Consider the following 23,199-nt stretch of genomic DNA (forward strand, 5'->3'; position numbering starts at 1 on the left):
AATTATAATAATAATTGTTCACAAATCTAATGTTCGTAACATAGTAGAAATCGAGTGCAGCAAGTAAGTCTCAACAGATTCCCTTTTAATTATTAATTATTCGCGTGGGGTATTTTTTATAAAAATGCACTCGATCGGCATAGCCGAAATGTTCAGTTTGGTATTTTATGTAATAGATTCGATCGAAATATGTGTATTTATGATATTCGCACCAATTACCGCGTATTAATGCTCTTAATTGCTCGTTTTTATTCTATTTTTTATTTGTATTAATAATTAAAAGAACCATGCAAGTAATACAGGATTATACCAGAAATTCCACAAAGCAAAACATGAAAAGTACGGCGATATCCGTTTGTCAAAACATAAAATACGAATAAATGAATAAACTGTGAATATTTTTCATACACAATAATTGGGTATTCGAACGATGCCCGGCGAATAGCGAGGGGGAAAAGTCATGCGGCGAACAGGGTGGGGGAGCGCGTCGCACGACGCGGTGGTTGACTACGTCATCACTTTGGCATTCGCTTGGCGATTTTGGAAGAAGACGGATGTGTTTTTCGAGTCGCTCTGGGTGTCGCATTAATTAATAAAAATTAGATATCTACGAACGCGAATTACATAAGGTTGGCTAAAACTAAGGATATTCCAATTCCATTATGTCTCCATTTTCATTTATATATTCTTTTTAATAATTCATATATTTAAATAAAGTTCGATAAAATATTCTATATATATATATATATATATATATATATATATATATATGTTCTCTTTTTATGTAAAGATACACGCAAATTTTCTTAATATCGTGAAACAATTTGTGTTAAATATAACTTTAGCTAAAAGAAATAAAAATAACATAATCTTGTTAATCATTATTTAATTTTTCAGTTAATAAATTAATTTAAGATACTACTATCACTGCAAATTATTCCGTGTTTCAAAAATTTTTTAAACTTACGTGTAAAATAACTGTTACGACATATTTAAAATAAAAAATATAAAATAAGTTCCAGAAAGTTATTTAAAATATAAAATCGTAGGAATCTGTAAAAAAACAGATACAATTTGTTTAAAATAAAAAATATAAAATAGCTTCCGGAAACTTATTTAAAATATTAAATAAGAAATAAATCAGAAATGTAGTTATTTAAAATAATAAAATAATAACTCTTTTACTTTTAGATTAAGACGTAAATGACAAAATTTAGTAATTCAAAAATAACAAAAAAAAACAGCAAGATCTCAATATCTTATTAAAAATATTGTGTTCACTGCGAGGATTAGTTTGGAATATCAATTTTAAAATATTGAACCATATTTTTTCTCCTTTAAACATTTTTGTTTTAGAGTTTTAAATTTTTATATGAAACAGTGCATTTTTCTGATTTTGTTAACTATATTTAATTGTAACATTTTATATACAATTTATTATAAATATACAACTTTACAAATACTTTCAAAATATATATAAAAATCATTTAATAATAACAGGCCCACAAAAAAGTGCTGGGGTGGAGACCCATTCTTATATATTTTTATATATATTTTGAGTCGCTGTATGAATCTGACATCAAAATAGGATCATTCAGATAAATTTGCAATCTAGAGCGAAAAATGGGTCAACATCTCAGACTCCGACAAAACCTGAAGAGATTGATGGTACATTTATTCCTTAGATATAATTCATTTTGTACCTATAATTATGTTCAAACATCTCTTTTTTTTTAAATTATTTTTTAGTATAATAGAAATAATAATAATGTAAAAACGTAAAAAATAATTAAAAGGGTAATTTTCACACTATTTGTTTAAAAAAAATCAAGTTTAAAAAAATGTAAAAAAATTATTTATGTATAATTATATAAAATTATACATAATTGTGTGAATGAGCAATTTTTTTTACATTTTTGCAAACTTGTTTTCTAAAACGAATAATACGAATATTATCCCTTTAATTATTTTTTATGTTTTCATATTGCTCTTATTATTTCTATTACACTAAAAAGTAATTTTACAAAAGAAAGAGGGATGTATGAACATATTTCATATATGATTATACATGTTCATGAATATTTATGTATATTTATACATATTTATACATATTCATGCATGAAAAATTGCTTACCAATGAAAGTCCTTTCCTTTTTTTGAAATAAAGAGCTTTGAATGATTGAATTTCTTGTATCTTATGTGTTATACATTATGCAAAAGTTTGTGCTCCCTCTAATTATTAATTGAACCACCTTCATGCCAATGGCATTTTCAAATCACGAGAGGTTAACGAATGGATTTCACGCGATTGATCGAAAGTATCGTTTAAAGTGTTCTATTTTTTCAAAAACGTATAATAGAAGTCTATAGGGAATAATAATTGAATAATTCCAATCGAACAATTTCATAATGTGCGCCCTGCATGGTTTCTTGCAACGGTTCTCAACTGTAATGCATTTATCGAAAGATCTAATTCCTAATTAGGCCACCTTCAGGTCAGTGGCGTTTTCAAATTGTTAACGGTTAACGAATGAATTTCACGCGACTGGTCGGAAGTATCGTTTCGAAGTGTGTGATCGCGTATTAAATATCGCGATTGTGAGATCCTGTGTATCACGACCCTCATTATATGCGATATATTTCATCGGGCGACCGTAACTTCGGTTTAAACGATCGGATCAAATCAAATTTATAGCAATGTATAGCATCTTCGATTTGCTGACTCCATGTTGATCCAACTCCATGTTGTCGATGTTTGCTCTTTTTAATCGCATTTCTTGCACAGTTTAGCAGCTAAATTAGATCAGACGCTATTATTCCGTATTTCTTCGAGAATGAATTTCCGCGAAAATTGCCGCGAAAATTGCCGCGAATGCCAAGTGAAGTGTGCGAAGCAACATACAAGTGCATAGTGAAAATGTGATATATCAGGTATATAATAAAGCCTGATGTAATATCTAGTGTATAATGCATTCATTATTATGGTGTCAAGTGTTGTTAGTGTCGTGCATTATCAGTTATCAGGATACCTAATCGTGGAACAAATCAGAATGAATTCCGATCGGAATTCATTCCAACTTGTTCCATGAAAGTACCCAGGTCGCATCGCCGCTGTTTCCTTCAGTTTCCGTTGAAGTGTTTCGTCGAACGGTGGAATAAGTGATGGAGGTAAACGATTATAGCGACGCTGGATCCGTTGGATACATCGATGCAATGCAGGAGGTGCAGGATCATCCCCGCGGGTAAGTGCTATTTACTGCATTATCGACGAAGCAGTTGATAAACTGTGCTACTAAATCAATACAGATAGCGCCAACATAATCTTTTGCATGGAAATTTGGAAATTGATTCATTTTTCACTAATTTTTTATTCGGATGTTATTTTAGTCGTGTTTTTAGAACATATTAAAAGTACATTGGATCGATTATAAGTTAACAGTTGCACGAAATGTAGGAAATATAGTTGCAATATTAAATTTTTCTTCTTAGCGAATTATTAATTTTTAATAATTATTAATTTTTAATAATTATATGAATATAAATATATGTGTGAATAAACAAATAGAATATATTATATAAAATATATTATATATAATATATATTATTCACACTATATAAATATAAATTATCAATGATGATAATAATAAATTTGGAGACTGCAAGTTACAAGAAATAAAAATGTCTATTTTTACAACTCCATTATCATATTAATTATTGTATCTTTATTATTCTCTTATTATCGCATAACATATAGATTATATAATAAAAAAATAGTAGAGGTATAAATATGAGTTTATTTAATGTCTTTTTTTTCATAATTCTAAAAATTATGATTTGTATCTTATATAAAAGTTTTCCTTCAAAAACTCATGCATTCTTCACTGAACCTTTCACGATTTTAACATCATCTACTGGTCGATCGTTCTTATCCGTTTCAACTAGTCCAATTCTTTTCACTATTGTCATGCCAGAATGAACTCTACCTGTTAAGTAAAGAAAAGAATAAAATCATTTTACATCAATTATATCACAAGGAATAGTTATACATCACTAGGTATAGTCAGTAATAAATTATAACTTACCAAATATACTATGTTTTCCATCAAGCCATTGAGTAGGTGCAAGCGTTACAAAGAACTGTGACCCATTTGTATCTGGCCCAGAATTTGCCATTGATAATATTCCAGCACCTACACGTACAAATTTTAACATTACATAATTTAAGTATTTGCGTTAAAAGAATATTATTCAACAGAAAAAGCAATTTTGCAACTGATTCTTTAAAATGATACTTGCCCTTAACTTTGGAATACTACTATGGATAAACTTTTCATGTACTTTTTGAGATCAATATAGAGATAGTTTTTGTTATTATAACATTTTGATAGCTTCAAATAATATTTAATAAAATTAAATTTACTTTCTTGAGTTAAATTGTTTAATTCCATAACAACACAATGTTGTTATTCTAACATTTTGTAACTTATAAAGTAGAAAATATGTAAAAAAATTCTAAATTATATATCAGTGCATTATCATCCAGAATAGTATTAGTGATAAGAAAAATATGAATAGTATTTCAGAGTTAATACCCAATGAATTAAACCAATCATATTAAAGAACTTTACAATAGTTGCAAAGCTGTTCTTCTGCTGAACACAGCCAACATATTATTAATCTTTTATCAATATCAGTTTATTATATATTTATCGTAATCGTTCATCATAAAATTACCTGTGTGTTTCAAATCATCATGTATCTCATCATCAAAACATTCACCATATATGGACATTCCACCTTTCCCTGTTCCAGTGGGATCTCCACCTGAAACCATTAAGAATAAAGTATTCTGCAAAACTTGTGTGTTATCGTTACAATTAATGACATATTGAGTAGGAGGAGAGGCAACCTGTAGAAATAATTAAAAATAACTCAAATTGGTTATAATTTAATTTATGAATTTAACAATAATTTGAATGAATTTATTCTAATGCTTCTAATGCGTTACCTTGAATCATAAAGTCGCGGATGACCCTGTGAAACTTGGTGCCATTGTAATACCCACGTCGCGTGAGCTCGGCGAAATTTCTACACGTGATAGGAGCATGTTTCCAGTATAGCTCGAAGGTTACTTCACCCATCCTAAGGATTAGAATCGATTAGTGGTGCATAGGGAACTGACTTTTAAGTTAGGAAACACACGATGCACTTACGTGGTCTCGAAAACAACGAAAGGTGGCTGCCAATGTTTATCCGGCACGCCGGATATGTTTGCGAGGCACATTGTAGTCTGTATTTTCGGTCCTTTTATTGAAACTAATTAAACAACGAATTACTTGGCGATTGTTGCGTTTACTTCTTTGTTTATTTCATTAAAATCTTTCGTTCGAACCGGCAATCGCTTCAACGTATCGACACAACCTAAGAATTTTGCATACACAGATAGTACCATGGTCGTATAGAGAGTTTTTGGGACCCGAATGCAAAGCTGGAACTCTATCTGTTTTCATAAATTTTATATTTAAAAAAACCTTAAGGAGTTTTTAGAAAATATAATAAATAGTATAACTAAAATTATAGCGAATCACGAGCTGTCAATTATATATTTTGTCACAGAAAGTGAAATATATGAAAACTATTTGATTAAGATTATTCTTTACGTAAAATTTATAATGTAATAATATAATTAAAATTATATATATCAGTAATGCAGTCTTTTATCTAACTAAATAATTTTTATATATTTAATTATTTGTGACAAATATACATAATTGACAGCTCGTGATTCGCCATGATTTTTTAATACTTTTTATACTTTTTATATAATTTTAATTATACTCTCTATTTGTTACATTTTTTAAACTCCTTAAGATATTTTTATTCCATTCATTGCTATCTATTTTTACGTAAAATAGATATATTTAAGTAAAACTCCAAAGAATCTCTTAGCATTGGAGGCTATGTGCATTCTCACTTTTTACACAGCCCTGAATGATACACAATACATACACAAACATAACATGAGAGAGAGAGACAGAGAACACGTGAACGCCATCTATTTCATGTGCAGAGTACACGTTAACAAAGCAATAATAATATGAATTTAATGAAAATGTAAAAACGTGTTGTATACTCGCATAAATGAGGACCTCCGCATGTTGGGCTAATTTATCACAGTGTTATATTTTAAGTGTTCTGGCAACACAATCAATTCCCATACGTGCCGGAACAAGTTAACCTGCATAGAAATATGTTCTCGCCAAGAGACTCGGGTAAATCAGATTACATTAGTTTGAATATTCACGAAAGCGGGTCATTTGCACGGGGCACTTCTCGCAGTTTATGGAGGGTACGTATATATTTGATGAAAAATAACGCGAACGTATTGTTATTTTGAGTCTGCACGACTGGGATTGCCATACAGTTATCTTTTTTATTCAACTATTTGTCTCTCTTTCAGCAATGGAACCAATTGTCCAGGTTCCAAAGAAATATTCTGTACTTTGCAATAATCACAGTTCTACTTGTAATATTTTATCTCCTGCCTAGCGAAACCAAAGCTGGTACCTCTAACAATGAAGTAGATTATAGTAATGTAGAAGTTGTACAAGAAACTGCCAAGTACGAGAAGGTACGCAGTGTCTCGAAGAGAGCTCTTGAATCCGTATACAAAAATATCAAATTCCCTTTTATTTCACAGGCAGTAGATGAAGTCGTTGTAGATAATGAAGAACAGGCTGCTGGACCTGGTGAAGTAATTGAAGAACCCGAGTTTCAACCAGAAATTAATCAAGTTGATGATGATCAAATTGGTGAACCACCACAGCCAAGACCAAACATCCTGAAATTTAATGGTAGATCATCATTCATGAAATGATATGACATAATTAGATTAGATTGCAAAATAGGCATAGATAATGTTTGGACTTTTAGGTCCTCAAAATTACAAGCAAGAAGCTGTCGTAGCTGCATTTAAACATTCTTGGAATGGATATAAAAAATATGCATGGGGTCATGATAATGTCAAACCGATATCAAAAAGATATCACGAATGGTTTGGTTTAGGCCTTACTATAGTTGATTCATTGGATACTATATATATAATGGGATTATATGATGGTGTGTATATAAATTAAACGTTAAAACTATTGATATTCATTATTAGTGAAAAAGAAACATGAAAGAATTTTTTTACATGTTTTAGAGTAGAATAGAATTTGTTACACTTCAGCATTTAAATGTTTTAGAATATTCAAGAGCAAGGAAATGGGTGGAAGAGAATTTAGTGTTTACAATGAATAGAGATGTTAATTTATTTGAAGTTACTATTAGGGTATTAGGTGGTTTACTATCAGCATATCATCTTTCTGGTGATATACTCTTTTTAAATAAGGCTGTAAGTATGGGCCAATAACTTCAGTTTCGATTAAAGTTATAGAATTCAAATATAAATATAAATATTAATTTATCCATGATGCCCAAGGCGGATTTAGGTGATCGCATGATGCCAGCATTTTCTACCAGATCAGGTGTTCCACATTCTGATGTGAATCTTGGTACTAGAAGTGCGCACAGTCCTAAATGGGGTCCCGACAGTAGCACGAGTGAAGTTACTTCCATTCAATTAGAGTTTCGTGATCTTAGTCGTAGTACAGGTCAACTTAAGTTTGAGGTAATTTTAGAAGCGAGACTTTTGAAGCAATTTGCGACGGATATTTATCATTTGATCTTTCCAGGCTGCAGCGGCAAGAGTTTCTGAACATGTACATAAATTAGAAAAGTATGATGGTTTAGTCCCAATTTTTATTAACGCTAATACCGGACAATTTCGGGAATACGCTACGATTACGTTAGGTGCTCGCGGTGATAGTTACTATGAATACTTATTGAAACAATGGTTACAGACTGGAAAAACCATAGACTAGTCAGTATATTTCATTACTGAAGTTATAATCGTATAAAATAAGTTCTTGACTTATTTAAGGTCTGTATTGATATTTTTAGCCTTCGCGACGATTACTTGTACGGCATTGCCGGGACGCAAAAACATCTCGTTAAACATACTGCGATCAATAAATATCTATTCATCGCTGAATTAGTTGGCGCGAATAAAGAAATTAAACCGAAAATGGTAAATAGCTTAAATACAAAGTAATCGAAAGCAGACCCTAGACATTCAGTATTATTCTGCATTTCATTTTGCACAATATTTTTGATATCCCTTTAAAAACAATTCAAAATAAACAGTTTAGAAGTTCAATATGTAAAATCCAAATTATTAATAATATCGTATAACAAATAATATTGATTGTCTAAGGGTCGCTTAAAATTAGAATATTGTGCAAATTTGCAAATGTGCAACTATATTGTAGGATCATCTCACATGCTACTTAGGAGGTACTTTAGCATTAGGTGTGCATCATGGATTGCCGTCAGAGCATAATACTCTTGCGGAAGAACTTGTTAAAACTTGTTATCATACGTATGCAATCCAGCCAACGTTTCTCGCACCTGAGATTACGTATTTTAATATACAAGTAAGTTCGAAAAACTAATTGTCAATAAAAGATAGGACAAAAAATTGATTCTGCAGTAACAAAAGAGAAAAAAGAATTCATAATCATCGTTCTGTAGAAAATGGAAGGTGAAAATCAAATGGATATGTACGTAAAAACGAATGACGCTCATAATTTATTGAGGCCCGAATTTGTCGAGAGTCTATTTTACATGTGGTATTTTACGGGGAATAAAACTTATCAAGATTGGGGCTGGCAGATATTTCAGGTGAGTGCGTATTCACCTCTTGAGATTTTATTATATTTATGTAATGTAAAACGTGTCTCGACAGGCTTTCGAAAATTATACCAAAGTCGAAGGTGGCTACACGAGTATTGGTAACGTTCGGAATATTCAACACACTCGTCAGCAGGATATGACGGAAAGTTTCTGGTTCGCCGAAACTTTAAAATATTTGTATTTGTTATTTGATGATACTAGGCAATTGATAGATTTGGATAGGTGGGTATTTAATTCTGAGGGTCATCCGTTACCTTTATATGAATCGTAACGCAATAGAAGCAAAACTAAATTAGCGAGTTCTCAATTTTTCGCACTTATTTTATGAAATTATTTTTTGAATGTCCATTTATCCATTTATCCATCATAATGTTTCTTTAATGAAACTTTCCGAACACTTGCATTTCCTCCATTAATTGTGGGACTTTTTTCTAGAAAAAAATCACTCATAGAATAAAACAGTACAGTCAATTCTGCTATTCTAAGGTCACGTAAAATTCTTCCTTAGTTTTTATTCTATTTATCTGATATATTCGCGCATATGGAAATGTTTTTTATTCGTTTCCTCACTTTATAGATTGTAATTCTGTGACAATTGTGAATAGTAAAATTAGAGTGAAAAAAGTTAGTTTAGAAGAAAAATAAAACGATGGAAATTATTTTTCCATCGTTTTCGATTCTGAAGATTATAAATAATTGCAGATTAACTTGCTTTATCATTGACAAAATACGATTTCAAATAATAAACAAATATGCAACATTAGCTGCGCCTACCAAAGTATCGAACCTGCCTATAATAATGTTGAATAGATATTATTAATATTTTAAATTTTCAATTACCATATTTATGAGAATATGTAACTTGATTTTTTAGTATAAAAAAATGTTTAGCACTTATTGTACTTACCTATTTTTCAAAATTTAACTTTTGAGAACTTTAATTGTCTAGAACGTCATTTTTAGGAGATACGTATCCATACATATTCAAAATATGAATATTATTATTCATTATTTAGTATTACTTTCACATTAAATTCATACGTTGTAACATTACAAAACTAATCTAGTCCTCTATGAATAAATTTGAATAAATTACACACTTATACTTGCAGTCTCCGATTATTATATCAAAATATAAATACTTATATAATATTTATATTTATATAAATATTTATATGAAATGTTTGGGAATGTCTGTGCAATTCCTGTATCATTAGAACGGCGCGATAGTGATTAAATCGATTCATATAATCATGATATTGTAGAACATAAAAAAACACTAAGCTAAAATATTTAATCATCTGCAAACTATGTTTTAAATAATTTTATCCGTGTATAATAATCTTTTGAGAAAACTTAACATACTGTTATATATTATCAGGTAATATAGTTAGAGATTAAATAAATATACAAAGACGGAGAGGGATTGTAAAATAAAATTCGATTTAATCATCAGCTGCATTATGGCAATACTATCTACTATTTTTAGCTGCTCTGACACATTAAAAGAAAACAAGAACTTCTCGGGTTACTCTTCGTTTGTAATAAATGCATCCTTATATCAATGTCAGAAATTTGATATTATTTATGTTACTTTCATTTCCAAATAGATCTACCTTTCCCACATCACTACAGATCCGTTTTCTTAGCTCGTAAATTTACAAAATTGCAAACAAATATAAATGTCTAAACGACTGTCACAATTAATATACTATGCGCATCATTGACATTAACATTATTAATGTCAGAATGTTAGGAAGACATGTATGTAATGGTATAGCAAATAACTTGCTTATAACATTTCAAGGAAATGCTTACAGACTAATAATTGACTTGCGATTGTCTTTCGATGCAATTTTTAACCACGTAATGGCAGTGAATATTTGCATAAATTACAAATATAACTTTCTCTGCAGAGAAGTATTCTAAAAATATAAATTAATTAGTTACCCATGCGTTTCTTATTAATCGTCTTTAATCGTACTGTCATTGCTTGATTATTGAAATAACGACAGTATCAAAAATTATATGTATATAATTATGAACATCACACATTCATTTATGCACATTCACAAAATTTTCTACACGTCATACCCCATAGAATTTTGTTTCTATTATATACTTCCCATGTGTATCACAAAGTATTCTAATGGCGCGCCATACTTATTGCATTGTCAGATCCTAAATTTTGCTTCGAAGAGCGGCATCTTGAAACCCCAAAATTCAGAGTACTCGCGAGGCGCTGTTTCTTCGGCATTATCTAGCTAGAAACGTTGAATGATCTCAAACTATTGTGCAGTCGCAACACTGTTGTGTATAATAAATGCAATTGATCAGACAGTCATCGTTTGGTTCGTCAGAAGATTTCTTTGTCTTCGTCTCGATACCATTCTTCTCAAGTTTCGGTTGCAATTCCGGCATAGGTAATGTCGTCTGCACGATTGATACTGCTTCCTCTATCGCATCGGCATCGGTGTTCGTGGTCGGTGAAACCATGGGTTTTGTTGGTTGTGATATTATGGGAGTTATATTAATCTTCTCCAATCTTGCGTTGTCCAGCACATCGAAACTCGTTGTGGATATCGATGTCTGCGCTGGAGATGACTGATCATCAGAGGACATTATTACACTGAAACAAACGAGATTTATTTTCAGTATAGTCTAATTCATTTTAAGGATTAGAAAAAACTGCTCAAATTGAGAACATTAATTAAAGATTAATTCTGAAGTTCTACAAAAGCGAGTCAGATCACTATTTATACATTAAAGAAAGACTGGTAAAAAACTATCAAATATATTTTCAGCACATTAGTATCCCATTTGATAAATACCAAACATAGTAACAGTATTCAACCATAATAATATAAAAATTGGTTTTAGTTACATTAACCGAACATTTGAATGAAATTATTTCAAAGTTGTAGTAGCTATCACTTAGACTTGATTATTATTACCAGACTTTTTTCAATATACTGAAGCTTTTCAATTATTAGGAATATATCTGTATATATGCATATACATTCGATTATTAAGAATTTATACATATATATATATATATATAAAATATAATTTAATATGTTAGATTTTTAAAGAATACGTTTCATTTGAATAAGCTTATGTACATTCGCTAGACTACAGATGAATAAATGTTAGATCAAGAAGAATGTCTCTTCGAAATATTACGGGAATTCGAGCAAAGATAAGACTTTCGGAATCCTCGGGAAGAGGGAACCTACCACCTAGTCTTCTTGCAAGGGTGCGTTCGAGTCCTTTCCTCCGCGGTTAGGGTGGAATAAAATGACACTTGCTTCATATTTCGCAAGTCCAACTTTCGTCACGTGAAATGTCTGTAATTTTACCGCAGCACTTTATATTTGAAACACTATATTCCTGTCACACTCCTACGCAGTCGCAGTCGGCGTGATGTAACTTTTATCAAGACTGTCTAATCTAATCATCTTTCGCATTCTCACTGGTTTTCTAAACATACAAAGCAACTGTAGGAGCAATCGGCTTCTCCTTGTAAAACATCCTGGGCTGTTAAATGTATGCTCATGAGTCGACGTTCTAAATATACATGCTCGTTGATAGGCGCGATTTTGTGTAAACAATCATACAAATCTTCTGTCGTAAAAGATTTATTACGATTACGTATATAATCTGTGTCGCATCTGGTACATCGCTCGCGCCGATTACGTCCCAATTGATCAAATCTCGAGCACGTGGAGTGCGTTAGCGGACTGAATACCGTCGACATTCTGTCAGCTAATAAAAGCTAATGAACGTTAACTAGATCTATGCATATCATATTGTCGATCAAAATTTAATTAATGACTGAACATAATTAATTACTTAGCTCTCGAAGAACATTTATCTCCAGTCCATTTTTTTTCTTTTTTCCGAAAAAAAAAATTATAAAATAGAGCTTAAAGTCACTTTAAAAATATTTTAGCCTTGTTTTGAAATAATTATTACAGACTCCGTTCTCAGAACAATATACGCATGCGTTCTCTTTCTTATATTTCTTTTATCATTAATTTTATATAAAAGATATCTTATATATTCAGAATTTACAACTCATTTTAATCACCTTTTCTATAAAAATACACAATTTTTAACTATTTATTAAAATCAATTACTAGAAAGTATATACTAGAAAGTATTGTCAGAAAATTTATGATTTTCTTTAAAATGTATACATATGACTGGACAGGAAATCGTCCTTTGATTTAAGAAAGGACAAGAAAATCCCCATATAGCGTTGTCAAACGATAAGTTTTAGCTATATAATATTAGGGATCCTAGGCCTACCCTCCCCGTCAATTGTATTCGTTTAGGTCTTGGAGAGAAAACTACAGCTGTGCTACAAAGCAGCTGAAATATTTCGTATCAATACAAAAGCTATTTCGCAGTCAATGTGTAACCTTCGTTTCTTCGTACGTAGATGACAATAGAATTACGATCACGCGCCAGATTTTTTTACACTGATCGATGGAGCGTAAGATTTTATCGTATATAATTTTTTTGAATTGCAGTTATATTCATAAAATAATTAAACATTACATAAAAAGAAAAAAAAATAATGATGAAAATTATGTAGCAATAATTCATAACATTATTCAGCGTTTTTAAAATGCTCGAATAAATATAGCACGATTATTTTAATGTCTCAGTGTATTAAGATATGTTAAAGTGATAAATAAAACGTTTTCACGCTGTAGACTTTTGGATTATTGCTATTTTTATATAATTATTTGAAAAATCGAAGTCTAGTGTCTATATAAATAACGATAATATAATTAATAGTGAACAATGATAATATAATTTCATAAAAATTTCTAATACCATTTCTCGCGTTCTTTTATTACGTTCTTCATTTTATTAATACATGAATTTGCTCTTAGAAAAAGTCTGCGAGTACAAAGTCAAGGTGAGACGCAGTAGTGTGTGACGTGCATACAATTACAGCTCCGCTGACAAAAATCGCGTGAATTAAATTAAAAAACCGGTAATGAAGTGTCAACGTAGAATGGAATTTTTGATGAATAAAATGCGAAAATGTAGTAACTACAATGCTTTTGGTATACATGTATCATCAAATGAATACATTATACTATGCGTGCAACATGTTCATGATGAAATACAAACAACTATAACGGTAATCAATTCCGTAACATAATATTACACAAGTCCAATTTTCTATTATTTTTAACAATGGGTTTCAAGTTTATCAGACTTCGATTGACTCAGACTAATTTCGCTTACACTTTTTTGTTGAATAGTATCTAAAAATTTAACTAGAGCTAAACAATTTTATTGGATCATCGAATATAATTATATACGTTCAAACCGGTTGCTAAAATGTCAAAACTTTTTGCAGCATCGTTCATTATTATTATACTTGAGATTCCGTATATATAATTATTTTGATAAGCTAATAAAATTATTTTCAAATCCAAATCTAGCGAATTTTTTAGATTTAGCAAAATTGTTCTTTTTGAAAAAATAAAATCAAAGAAACGAACCTGATTTTTTTCCGAAAAATATAGAAAAATTTAAAAAAAACATTATTCCGAGACTAATAATAAAAATTGAAAATAGTCAGTAATATATTTTTACTATCATTCATACTACAAGTATAAGTTCTGTCCAAAAAACTTTTGCGATAATGTGTGAGATACAAAACTTCCGTGATAACGTACAGAACATATTTTTTCTATTGCAAAAGAGTATTTTTTTAAATAAAGTATATTACGCTTGAACTAATAATTTTGTTACTTATAAGTTTTTCTTTAACATAGGCAACTTGTTAACACATCTATGAGAATACATGCATAAAACAAGCATTTTTCGTTTAACAAAGTAAAAACTTAGACAATGAACAGAATAAGGGAAGTGGAATATTGATAAGAGATTAAGAAAGAGTCAGAGTAGGAAAAATCCTCTGATTTTATGTCAAATAATGTTAATTTCTTATGTTCAATTTTGTATTTCTTATTTTGTTCAATATGTCTAGCATTACTCGTCACTTAATTGACTTGTTTTTTTTTTTATTAACATTCAATGTTTAACAGAAAGAAATTAATTCATAAATTAACAGAATTTTTATAAATGCTCACAAACTTTATTGTTGAACTACTTGCTTATTCGAACACTTATATGTGAAAGAAATTTATGTTTTAAAATCATTGATAAATAACGTTGAAATTGTTAAAAGAAAAAAAATCGGAAAAATATGGCAATTAAAAGAATCGAAAATAAAAACTATTTTTTCTTTCAAAGTTTCCGAGAATTTCTTGCGCTAAGAACATTATTTTGAAAAAAAATTGTTTATTTGATTAAATTAATTTAATTGTTGTCTTTATTTCTTTCGTTGTGGAGAATGTATATAAATTTACAATATGTCTGATCAAATATAATTCTTCATCGGAAGACATAAAGACAAATTAAATTAATCTAATCAAATGAACAATTTTTTTTCAGTGCGTGTATAATTGCATCATACTTATTTTCTAGCTTGCAATTTATTTTCTAATGATTAGAATATTAATGATAAGTTAGTCAACTTGTAAGATAATTAATTAAATTAATATGAAATAAATGATGATGAATTAATGACGGTCCATACGTGCTCCAAATGTAAAATGTCCAGATGACCATTTTTTCTGTTTAATATGCATGTAAAATATTTTTAATAATTATTAGATCACTTGTCTAGATAGAAACGATCGAAACCGAACATTAGATTGCACGTAACCGAAAATTTGAATCAAAACGCTGACTGTGCGAAACGCATACCGGTACTGCAAAACGAGTGCTGCAACCATGCACCGTCAACGGTCGTCGTGAAACTGTTCGACCTGAACCCTGAGAACCTTATCCCACCCTTGGCTGAGCTTTACACGTGTTATACGACAGTGCCGTATATAGAGGTTGCACACATACGACATAAAACCATACCAAAAATGAATGAAATTTCAGAAAAAAATTAATTAACGTTTTACGAAATTTAGTTACCAACTAATAACAAAATTAAAGATTAATTAAAAAATATTTCTAATTATTTTGCATTTTGCATCTGGCATTAATTAAAAAAGTAACACATTTTGCATTTATTTACAAGCAGTATTCGGGCAGTAACTTTTATACTTATAAAAAGAGGAGCAAGTAATTAAATGCTAAATCCAACAAAAAAAATTAAAATTATGATTTTATAGAGAAAAGAAAAAATAGGATAAAGTATAAAAAAATGGTAAGTCATTCGTTACACATTTAAAGATTAGAAATTCTTGCTATTTTAATTAAGAGTACACTTATAGTAGAAAATATAATTAGAAAAGGGAATTCTAATAAATTCTAATAAGCTTAGAAAAGTGACTCTTATCAATTTATTTTTATATTTATTACGTGATTGTTACTTAACATTTTGTGAAGTTTTATTCGGTGAATATGTGTGCATGCACGAAAAAATGGTCATTGGAGAGAAAGTAGGCGATCCCGAAGTAGGTTTCTTCTAACAGAGTTTTGAAATCACTGAATCCGATCATCAGATCACATTTACGATTCCTCTCATGGAGTATTTACAAATACCAACCTTTGTACGGTATTGATCGAAGCACGGAATTCAAAGAAAATTGTCACAGTATTCTGTCGGCCTAATTAATCCTTGTTCAAAGTCATTAATCTTATCGTCTATTTATTTGATAAATTATTTAAATTTTTTACATAATAAATAATAATGAACATTTTCAATCTTTATTTTTGATCATTTATTTAACGTGTGCAATCGCAAATAATACAATATATTTAAATTTTTAATTATTGCAAATAATTAACAAAAACATAAAAATGTAAAAAGATTGAGTGTGGACCAAGATATTTAATTAATTAAGTTCAATTAACTAGACGTCTTATCCATGTAGCCTTTTCATATCTATGTTAATTTATTTCCAATAATTAAACATTTGAATTAACTAAATTTAATTACACTAATTAGTTAATTAAATCAATTAATTTCAAAACATTTAGTTCCAAATTTTGTAACTGTAAATAAAAAATATTACAAATCATCAATAAAACAGAGAATAAACGTAGGATTTCCCAGAATCGGATGTTTAATCGAATAAATTGAATAGACGACACGATTAGGCGAGTAGGCTTTGTAGATGATGATACCAAGTTTTTACTTTTACTCGCCGGCGCCAGTGCGAGCCGGTCGTTCCTGCGAGCTACCGAAAGAATTCAACCATGTCCAACCGGGAGAGAACACGTGATAGGATTATAGGATGAGCAAAGGGCAAGCTTAACCTACAACTACAACCCATTCACACCGAAAAAAACCTTTTCCCTTACTTACTCGTAACTGCCATGCTGCCACAACGGATTTTTAAAGCGCATCGTTCCGCCGGCACCGTTGGCGGTAACACGAGTATTGTTACGGAGTTTCACTCTTGCCGTTGGTACGGTCGCGATCGCCGCGATCGATGACGGATACGATCGTAACTGCACAGCCACAAAGGCATCTCGAACGATTTCGTCGTCGTGCTCACGCAGGAGATGCGTGTGCACGCACGTATAATACGCGCGCGCACGCTATGCAGGACAAGGGATTCGTGGAGCGTGGAACTCAGTGGAGCTGCCGCGTGAATTGAAAATCATCGAGACTGGAGACATCGGTGTGGAGAACCACACGAAAATACGGTTCTCGCGTAAACATCGTCGATTCGTGACAATGGAAACGCGACGAATGACGTTAGGTAAATTCTGCTCCAAATTTTCCACATCGCGGAAGATCGAAGTCATCGAAATAATAAGAAATAACCGGGTCCTGTTATTTCTTGCAGCTCTCAGTTTTCTGGAGCTCGACGGAAAGAACTGCGGATTGCGAAACGCGAGAACGATCGTCGTAATGAATAGAGTTAAATAAAAAAAAAATCGGAACTTACGCAAAGAGGTTAGCCTCATTGTTTTTCTTTTTCTTCAAGTGTATCCAGTTGCGAATGTGATGTTTCTTGCTAGTCTCTTTTTTATGTTTGCGCGATTTACCGTGGCCGAACATATTTCGATGGATAAGGATATAAATAAAAATATCGTTGTGCACCGTAGTCGTATCACGCTGGGCGTTTAACAAACACGCGTATCTTTAATTTCACGCATTCTTAACACACGTCGAGTATTTAGCCCCGCCGTCGCACGATGCATACTTAATCTTCCGCGATCTCACCATCGGCGAAAAATCCAGGTGAAAACTGCGGAAAAATTCGTGCGATACCGACAATAAGCAACTACCAACTAAAAACAGAGAAAGATTCAGCTTTGTGTGTCATGATACGAGTAACTGTACAGGCATGCAATGAATATGTGAATGTGCGTATCGTAATGCCGTATGACGTAGACGGTGAAGGATACGGGAGAGGATTGAGCGATGATGTTTGCGTGGATTTAACACGGTGACTGTACTGCTTGTGTGTTAATTAACTTCGCGAAAGTCTAACGAAAGAGATCGCATGCTAACGGTATGGTAAATAAATTAAGGTAATTTCGAAGAAATGTATCTCACATCACTGGTCTTTAATTGACTTCTTGTTGACGATGCGTAGAATGGAGAAATACAATTGCCTATTATTATACACAGTTATTACACTGCATCTCTGATAGCCGTTCAAACCGTTAATGATGAGTTAGTGTACATCTAATTGCTTGTATTTGCACTACCGTGTATCTCAATCTGGTGCATGACGAGAAAACATTCAATCAATTTTGTTATGTTTCATTTAATTGTTTGTTTCCGAATCAGAATAATTTTATTAATGATAAACGTGAAACGTGAAACGTGAACAATATGGAAAGAGAACGATTTTACGAAAGTATTTAAAATTTATTATAGATTTGAAAATAATTTTATTAGATCACCAAAATCATGTATGCTCGAATATCAAAACTTTTTGCGGTACCTCTCATTATGTTTGAACGTCCTATACATAATTATTTTGACGGTCCAATAAAACTCTTTTCAGATCTAAGTTAAACTTTTAATACTTGAGCAAAATCATTCTTTCCGTGCGTATATATATTTTATGAAACGTTTCGAAAGGAAATTAAATGAAGTATTTTTCAATACTTGGCTCACCAACGTGGATTATCCGCTATGTAGATTACAGAGTACCACGATGTAGATTGTCGGTTCGACAGAGCATATTTTAACATAAATTGAGCAAAGGGCACTCGGTGAGAATTTCTGTTCTTTGAATAATATACGAAGACTGGAATAAACCTCGCCATATACTTCACGTAGAACAAATGCATTTTCAAACAAGTATATTTGTAAAAATATAACATTCTGATTAGTTTCTTGTGCCTTTGCAGTTTAGTAAAAAAATGAGCATGTATATAATTATAGTCACGGCCAAGGCGAATTGGTCGCTCTAGAACTATTGATCTGTTTTACAACAATGTCTTGCTCCTGCTAAAATTCAATCTTCTCGCGTAAACATCTCTCGATGCACACAACGAATTGTCAAATATTCGGCGCTGATTGCGTTAAACGTGATAAATTGCGATTACGAGTTACGCAATTAAAAGCACGCGATTGAAAGTGAATTCGAGTAGGCCGGATAAAAATATGCGTACTTAAAAGCAAACTTACTCAAAGAGGCTTTTTTTCTCAACTTTCCAATTAGATTTCTCCTTTTTCATTTCCATTATTTTTTGCTTACGATAATCATACGACTTCTGATACTTATCCGAAAACATATTGTATTTTTTTAACGGCTAAAGCAATCAATTAATGTTAATTAATGTAACGCGACGCACTGAAGTTTCGTTTGCAACTATGTTTGCAACAGATAATCGTCTCTTTAAATACGCGCTTTATTGATATATAACAAACATTTAACACCGTCATGATACAAAACCTTTCGTGAGCTTAATTAATTGAAAATTGCGCTTGAAAATAGCGTGGGAATTGCGTGGAAATCACTATCAGATAATCGAGCAGATGATCGAGAATGGCAGATTCACGTAACATATCAAAGTACACTGCAATATATTTATTTACAAACCGTTGCAATTTTTATTAGCCAGATTCTTCGACTATATCCGATTCTCTGGCACGTTTCGCGCCGGGATTTCTCCGTTTTCTTTCCTCACGCTGCCGAATATCAAATAAAGTGTTTGCGCTTCGTCGAAAGGTACCTTACGCTCCTTTCTTGGCTCACGTCGCGCCTCCTTTTTGAGACGCGCATGTAAACGTGGTCGATATGAAACCGGTTCTCAAGCAAGCGAGAGAAGCGTGCGAGGATAAAAAAATTGGAACTCCCGTGCCAACGTCTCCCAAAGAATATATTCCGTACAAATTATAATAGCCGCTATTTGTTAGCGTTCACGTTCGCGTGCAGAAATTCTCAGCTTTCAGCGTGGCGAATCATCATTGTCACATTTAGATACGCGATTCTGACAACTACATTTAGTCCGCTATTTCTGCTACATTTAGTGCGCTAAACTAATTTCTTGCGTCATTTTGGCACGCGTGTGAGAGGATTCATTTGCGCTGTGCAAGCATTAGTTTCTCGGAAAATTCGCGCATTTAAGTAGTCGCCGAGTTAGCACGTGTCGAGTTACGCAAAGTGTCCAGGAGATACATAACACTACCCCGGCACTTGAAGCTACCCACCGAGGACGAGATATCGCCGTACAAAAGGAAGGACGGGATATTTAATGTTAAGGTGTGTACCGCGCGACGTTGCACATCACGTTGCACGGTGCCGGCTCATGTGCGAATTGTATGTACCACGAATGTCAAACAGACCGTAACAGAAAACTTTTGTATGTGCATTGTGTTCGTTAGACCTTTGAAACCAAGGTAAAGTTTCGCAGACGCTTGCTAAAAAATTACAAATTCTCTTCCGCTCATATTTATAAAAAGGAACAATCTAGTCAATGAAAATCATCACATTTTTATCTCACTTTTATTTATCTCAATTTTCATTTCGATCATTTTGCACGCAGTTCTTACACTGTTTTCTTTTCTTTAATTATTTCAATCAGCAAGTATTTATCTAAGAAGAAACGAGAGAAGAGCAAGGTTTAATCAGTGATACGTTTCAATCATCTCATCCTTTCACTTTAAGATATAATATACGAAATAAAAGAAGGAACGTTAAACAATTATAATTTTTTTGATGTACCTTAATTAATTCGGCGGTCCATTCTTATTTTTACTCATGGTCTTAAGTCTTTCGCCGGTCAGTGACCGTTTTTCCTTGGCAAATGACAGCACAGGCTAACGATGAGCAATATGTAGTATATATTCGGGAAGTTCGACGTAACCTCGACGTAACGAACGCATAACATCACGCACGTTTGTCGCGTACGCACGCATCTGTCTGTCCGCAGACGCCCGCACGCACGCACACACGCACGTACGTCACACACTCACCTGAGCTCATGCTCGGACGTGCTCGGCGTTTCCTGCGTGTAAACATCCGCGTAGACGATTATTGTCGTCGGGTCTCCTTCTGCTCCCATCCTCCCGCCTGTCATATCGCCGGAACGAAATGATTACACCGCGCCGGCGTCTTGCACTTTATGCCGTCACGTGGTCGACGCGGTTCCCTCTTGTTTCAAGCTGATCGTCCCACGCTGTCGGTTGGAATTTGTCGCCACACGGCCCACACGCGGTAAGCCCAATGTTCCTCGCTGACAAAGAAAGAAATCACATGTAACCGCAGACGATACGTAACGTCATCTTACTTCGCCAAGGTGATTGTCATTGTGCGGAAATTTCGAGATCTCGGGGAAAGAAATATGATCAAATCTTCACAATGGTGATGTTGATGCTTTGAAACTGCATTGCAATTACGTAATAATACTAATCGACGATAAATTGCTGCATGAGTGGAGAAACAGGCTTGTAATACGCGCGACATTACTGAACTCTGACTGTAACTATACGTATTGACAATCTGCAAACAATTGATAACTCTCGTTTATTTGTGACCAGGGCCTCGCCCTTTGTGACCATTCTACGACCACAGGGGATCCTTCGAAAACTAGATATATCTAGAAATAATACCCTTTTCTTGTGCGTTGACTCCTTTCTTCGTTCTGTACGTTTGTTACTCTTTACTGAGTTAAAAGATTTTTCTGAAATCGTCAGTGAAACACATCCTAATTATTTCAACAGGCACGTATTTTCAACAGGAATCGTAATTTCACGTTGAAAGATCGTTCCTATATTAATCAATTGATTACTTTCTTCTAAATATAATGCAATCTAGGAAAAGATCGAGAATCGGTTATACTTCAATTAATTTTATATACAAAATTATAGATATACATACATGAAAATATTCTTAATATTTATTTGCGAAAGGCAACACAAAATTAAATGTATGATTTCAATTTGATTTCACTTGAACAATTCTTAATCAGCACAAGATAATTATACATATATTTATCACTATCTGCAGTAGCACTGGAAAGTAAACCGAGATCGAGACTTTTAAGTCTGCCAATGTCAATTATCTAACACAAACAATTTGTTTTCGTCGCACTTACACGCATCATGCGTCACGTTTGGGAATCGGAGAGGGTCTGTCGCTGCCCCTTCTACAGACTTCTTATAGGGTCCTTTGTTGCTTGCCGCCTACCGAGAGCTGTCCGGTCATCTGTGAATAGGTTGGATAGCCTCAATTTCCAAGAGTCACGATACGAAAGAGCGGACAGAGAATCATATCCTTTAGAAAGACATTCCTGGAAAAGGTTCAATATTTTCTACAATTTCGCTAATATATATATCGTATAATCGTACTTAATATATAATATATATTTAGTACGATTATACGATAGATGAGATTAAATAAAAAGTATAAATTTCTATGTATATTTGTTTGCTATTTGCGAATGTAAAAACATTAGATAAAAATGAATATTATTCCAACAATAAGACAGATATCAGTGAAGTGTTTAATCTTACATTTGCATAGTCATTTATATTAACATATTGAGCTTGTCAACATCTGTTTATCATAAAGCAAAATAACAATTATGACACAGTGATAAAATATATACGTATATATGGCGTGTTCCATGTGTCAAGTGTTTGCTTAAAAAAAGAGAAATTATATCTTCTTTTAAAAATTTGAAAAAATTTGAAAAAATATTCTAATATGTGTATGTTATGATACTAAAAAAGAAATTTAGATTATAATACTATTCTTAGTACTATAATCTAAATTTCTTTTTTAATATCATAACATATTAGAATAATTTTTCAAATTTTTCAAATTTTTTATTATTAATAATAAACAATAAAATAAAGAAATTTTTTATGTTAGGAAATATTTTTTTTAACGATAACTTTTTAAATAAAAATTTAAACATATAATTATACGAAAATAGTAT

The 23,199-nt window shown here is 32.1% G+C and overlaps 3 protein-coding genes, 1 long non-coding RNA gene and 1 pseudogene across 9 annotated transcripts; 2 read left to right on the plus strand and 3 right to left on the minus strand.

The window, feature by feature from the left end:
• Positions 1–3,699: 3,699 nt before the first annotated feature.
• Cypl (peptidyl-prolyl cis-trans isomerase-like 1 Cypl) lies at positions 3,700–5,483 on the minus strand. The gene is made up of 5 exons (XM_011062147.2): positions 5,214–5,483; positions 5,009–5,142; positions 4,735–4,824; positions 4,083–4,190; positions 3,700–3,983 (listed from the first exon to the last, which is right to left on the minus strand). The coding sequence occupies exons 1-5, from the start codon at positions 5,282–5,284 to the stop codon at positions 3,868–3,870; spliced, it is 519 nt and encodes a 172-aa protein (XP_011060449.1). The 5' UTR covers positions 5,285–5,483; the 3' UTR covers positions 3,700–3,867.
• A 528-nt stretch (positions 5,484–6,011) lies between these two features.
• Positions 6,012–9,897, plus strand: alpha-Man-Ib (alpha-Mannosidase class I b). Its single transcript, XM_011062146.2, has 11 exons — positions 6,012–6,349; positions 6,461–6,631; positions 6,701–6,854; positions 6,934–7,119; positions 7,248–7,396; positions 7,484–7,672; positions 7,737–7,924; positions 8,005–8,131; positions 8,373–8,537; positions 8,635–8,784; positions 8,849–9,897. The coding sequence occupies exons 1-11, from the start codon at positions 6,251–6,253 to the stop codon at positions 9,065–9,067; spliced, it is 1,797 nt and encodes a 598-aa protein (XP_011060448.1). The 5' UTR covers positions 6,012–6,250; the 3' UTR covers positions 9,068–9,897.
• Positions 9,898–10,222: 325 nt separating this feature from the next.
• Positions 10,223–18,748, minus strand: LOC105149596 (hypothetical protein). Of its 5 annotated transcripts, none has more exons than XM_087411705.1 (3): positions 15,595–16,146; positions 12,033–12,276; positions 10,223–11,425 (listed from the first exon to the last, which is right to left on the minus strand). In XM_087411705.1, the coding sequence occupies exons 2-3, from the start codon at positions 12,107–12,109 to the stop codon at positions 11,080–11,082; spliced, it is 423 nt and encodes a 140-aa protein (XP_087267831.1). In that variant the 5' UTR covers positions 12,110–12,276; positions 15,595–16,146; the 3' UTR covers positions 10,223–11,079. The 5 variants fall into 5 exon arrangements, with proteins under 5 accessions (XP_087267831.1, XP_011060444.1, XP_011060439.1 ...); XM_011062142.2 differs by having other exon boundaries at positions 15,425–16,146; XM_011062137.2 differs by lacking the exons at positions 12,033–12,276; positions 15,595–16,146 and adding an exon at positions 17,742–18,748.
• Positions 17,414–17,740, plus strand: LOC105149598 (uncharacterized). The gene is made up of 2 exons (XR_846613.2): positions 17,414–17,552; positions 17,640–17,740. It is a non-coding gene; the product is annotated as an uncharacterized LOC105149598 (long non-coding RNA).
• A 99-nt stretch (positions 18,749–18,847) lies between the features above and the next one.
• On the minus strand, positions 18,848–23,138 carry LOC105149599 (uncharacterized; annotated as a pseudogene). The gene is made up of 5 exons (XR_015546870.1): positions 21,869–23,138; positions 21,233–21,758; positions 20,982–21,076; positions 19,436–20,852; positions 18,848–19,358 (listed from the first exon to the last, which is right to left on the minus strand). The product of XR_015546870.1 is annotated as an uncharacterized LOC105149599 (transcript).
• Positions 23,139–23,199: the final 61 nt, after the last annotated feature.

The sequence above is a fragment of the Acromyrmex echinatior genome, chromosome 12 (assembly GCF_024713525.1).
Source record: "Acromyrmex echinatior isolate Ae372 chromosome 12, ASM2471352v2, whole genome shotgun sequence".
Taxonomy (NCBI): domain Eukaryota; kingdom Metazoa; phylum Arthropoda; class Insecta; order Hymenoptera; family Formicidae; genus Acromyrmex; species Acromyrmex echinatior.

Bases quoted from the DNA above. Each gene is read 5' to 3' on its own strand.
- alpha-Man-Ib (XM_011062146.2), top strand. From the start codon at position 6,251: ATGTTCTCGCCAAGAGACTCGGGTAAATCAGATTACATTAGTTTGAAT. The intron at 6,855-6,933 runs GTAGATCATCAT...TTGGACTTTTAG, and splicing joins AAACATCCTGAAATTTAATG to GTCCTCAAAATTACAAGCAA. The intron at 7,925-8,004 runs GTCAGTATATTT...TGATATTTTTAG, and splicing joins ACTGGAAAAACCATAGACTA to CCTTCGCGACGATTACTTGT.
- LOC105149596 (XM_011062137.2), bottom strand. From the start codon at position 17,854: ATGTTCGGCCACGGTAAATCGCGCAAACATAAAAAAGAGACTAGCAAG. The intron at 11,426-17,741 runs GTAAGTTCCGAT...CGTTTGTTTCAG, and splicing joins AATGAGGCTAACCTCTTTGC to TGTAATAATGTCCTCTGATG.
- Cypl (XM_011062147.2), bottom strand. From the start codon at position 5,284: ATGTGCCTCGCAAACATATCCGGCGTGCCGGATAAACATTGGCAGCCA. The intron at 4,825-5,008 runs GTAACGCATTAG...TAATGGTTTCAG, and splicing joins CCGCGACTTTATGATTCAAG to GTGGAGATCCCACTGGAACA. The intron at 3,984-4,082 runs GTAAGTTATAAT...TTTACTTAACAG, and splicing joins TGGAAAACATAGTATATTTG to GTAGAGTTCATTCTGGCATG.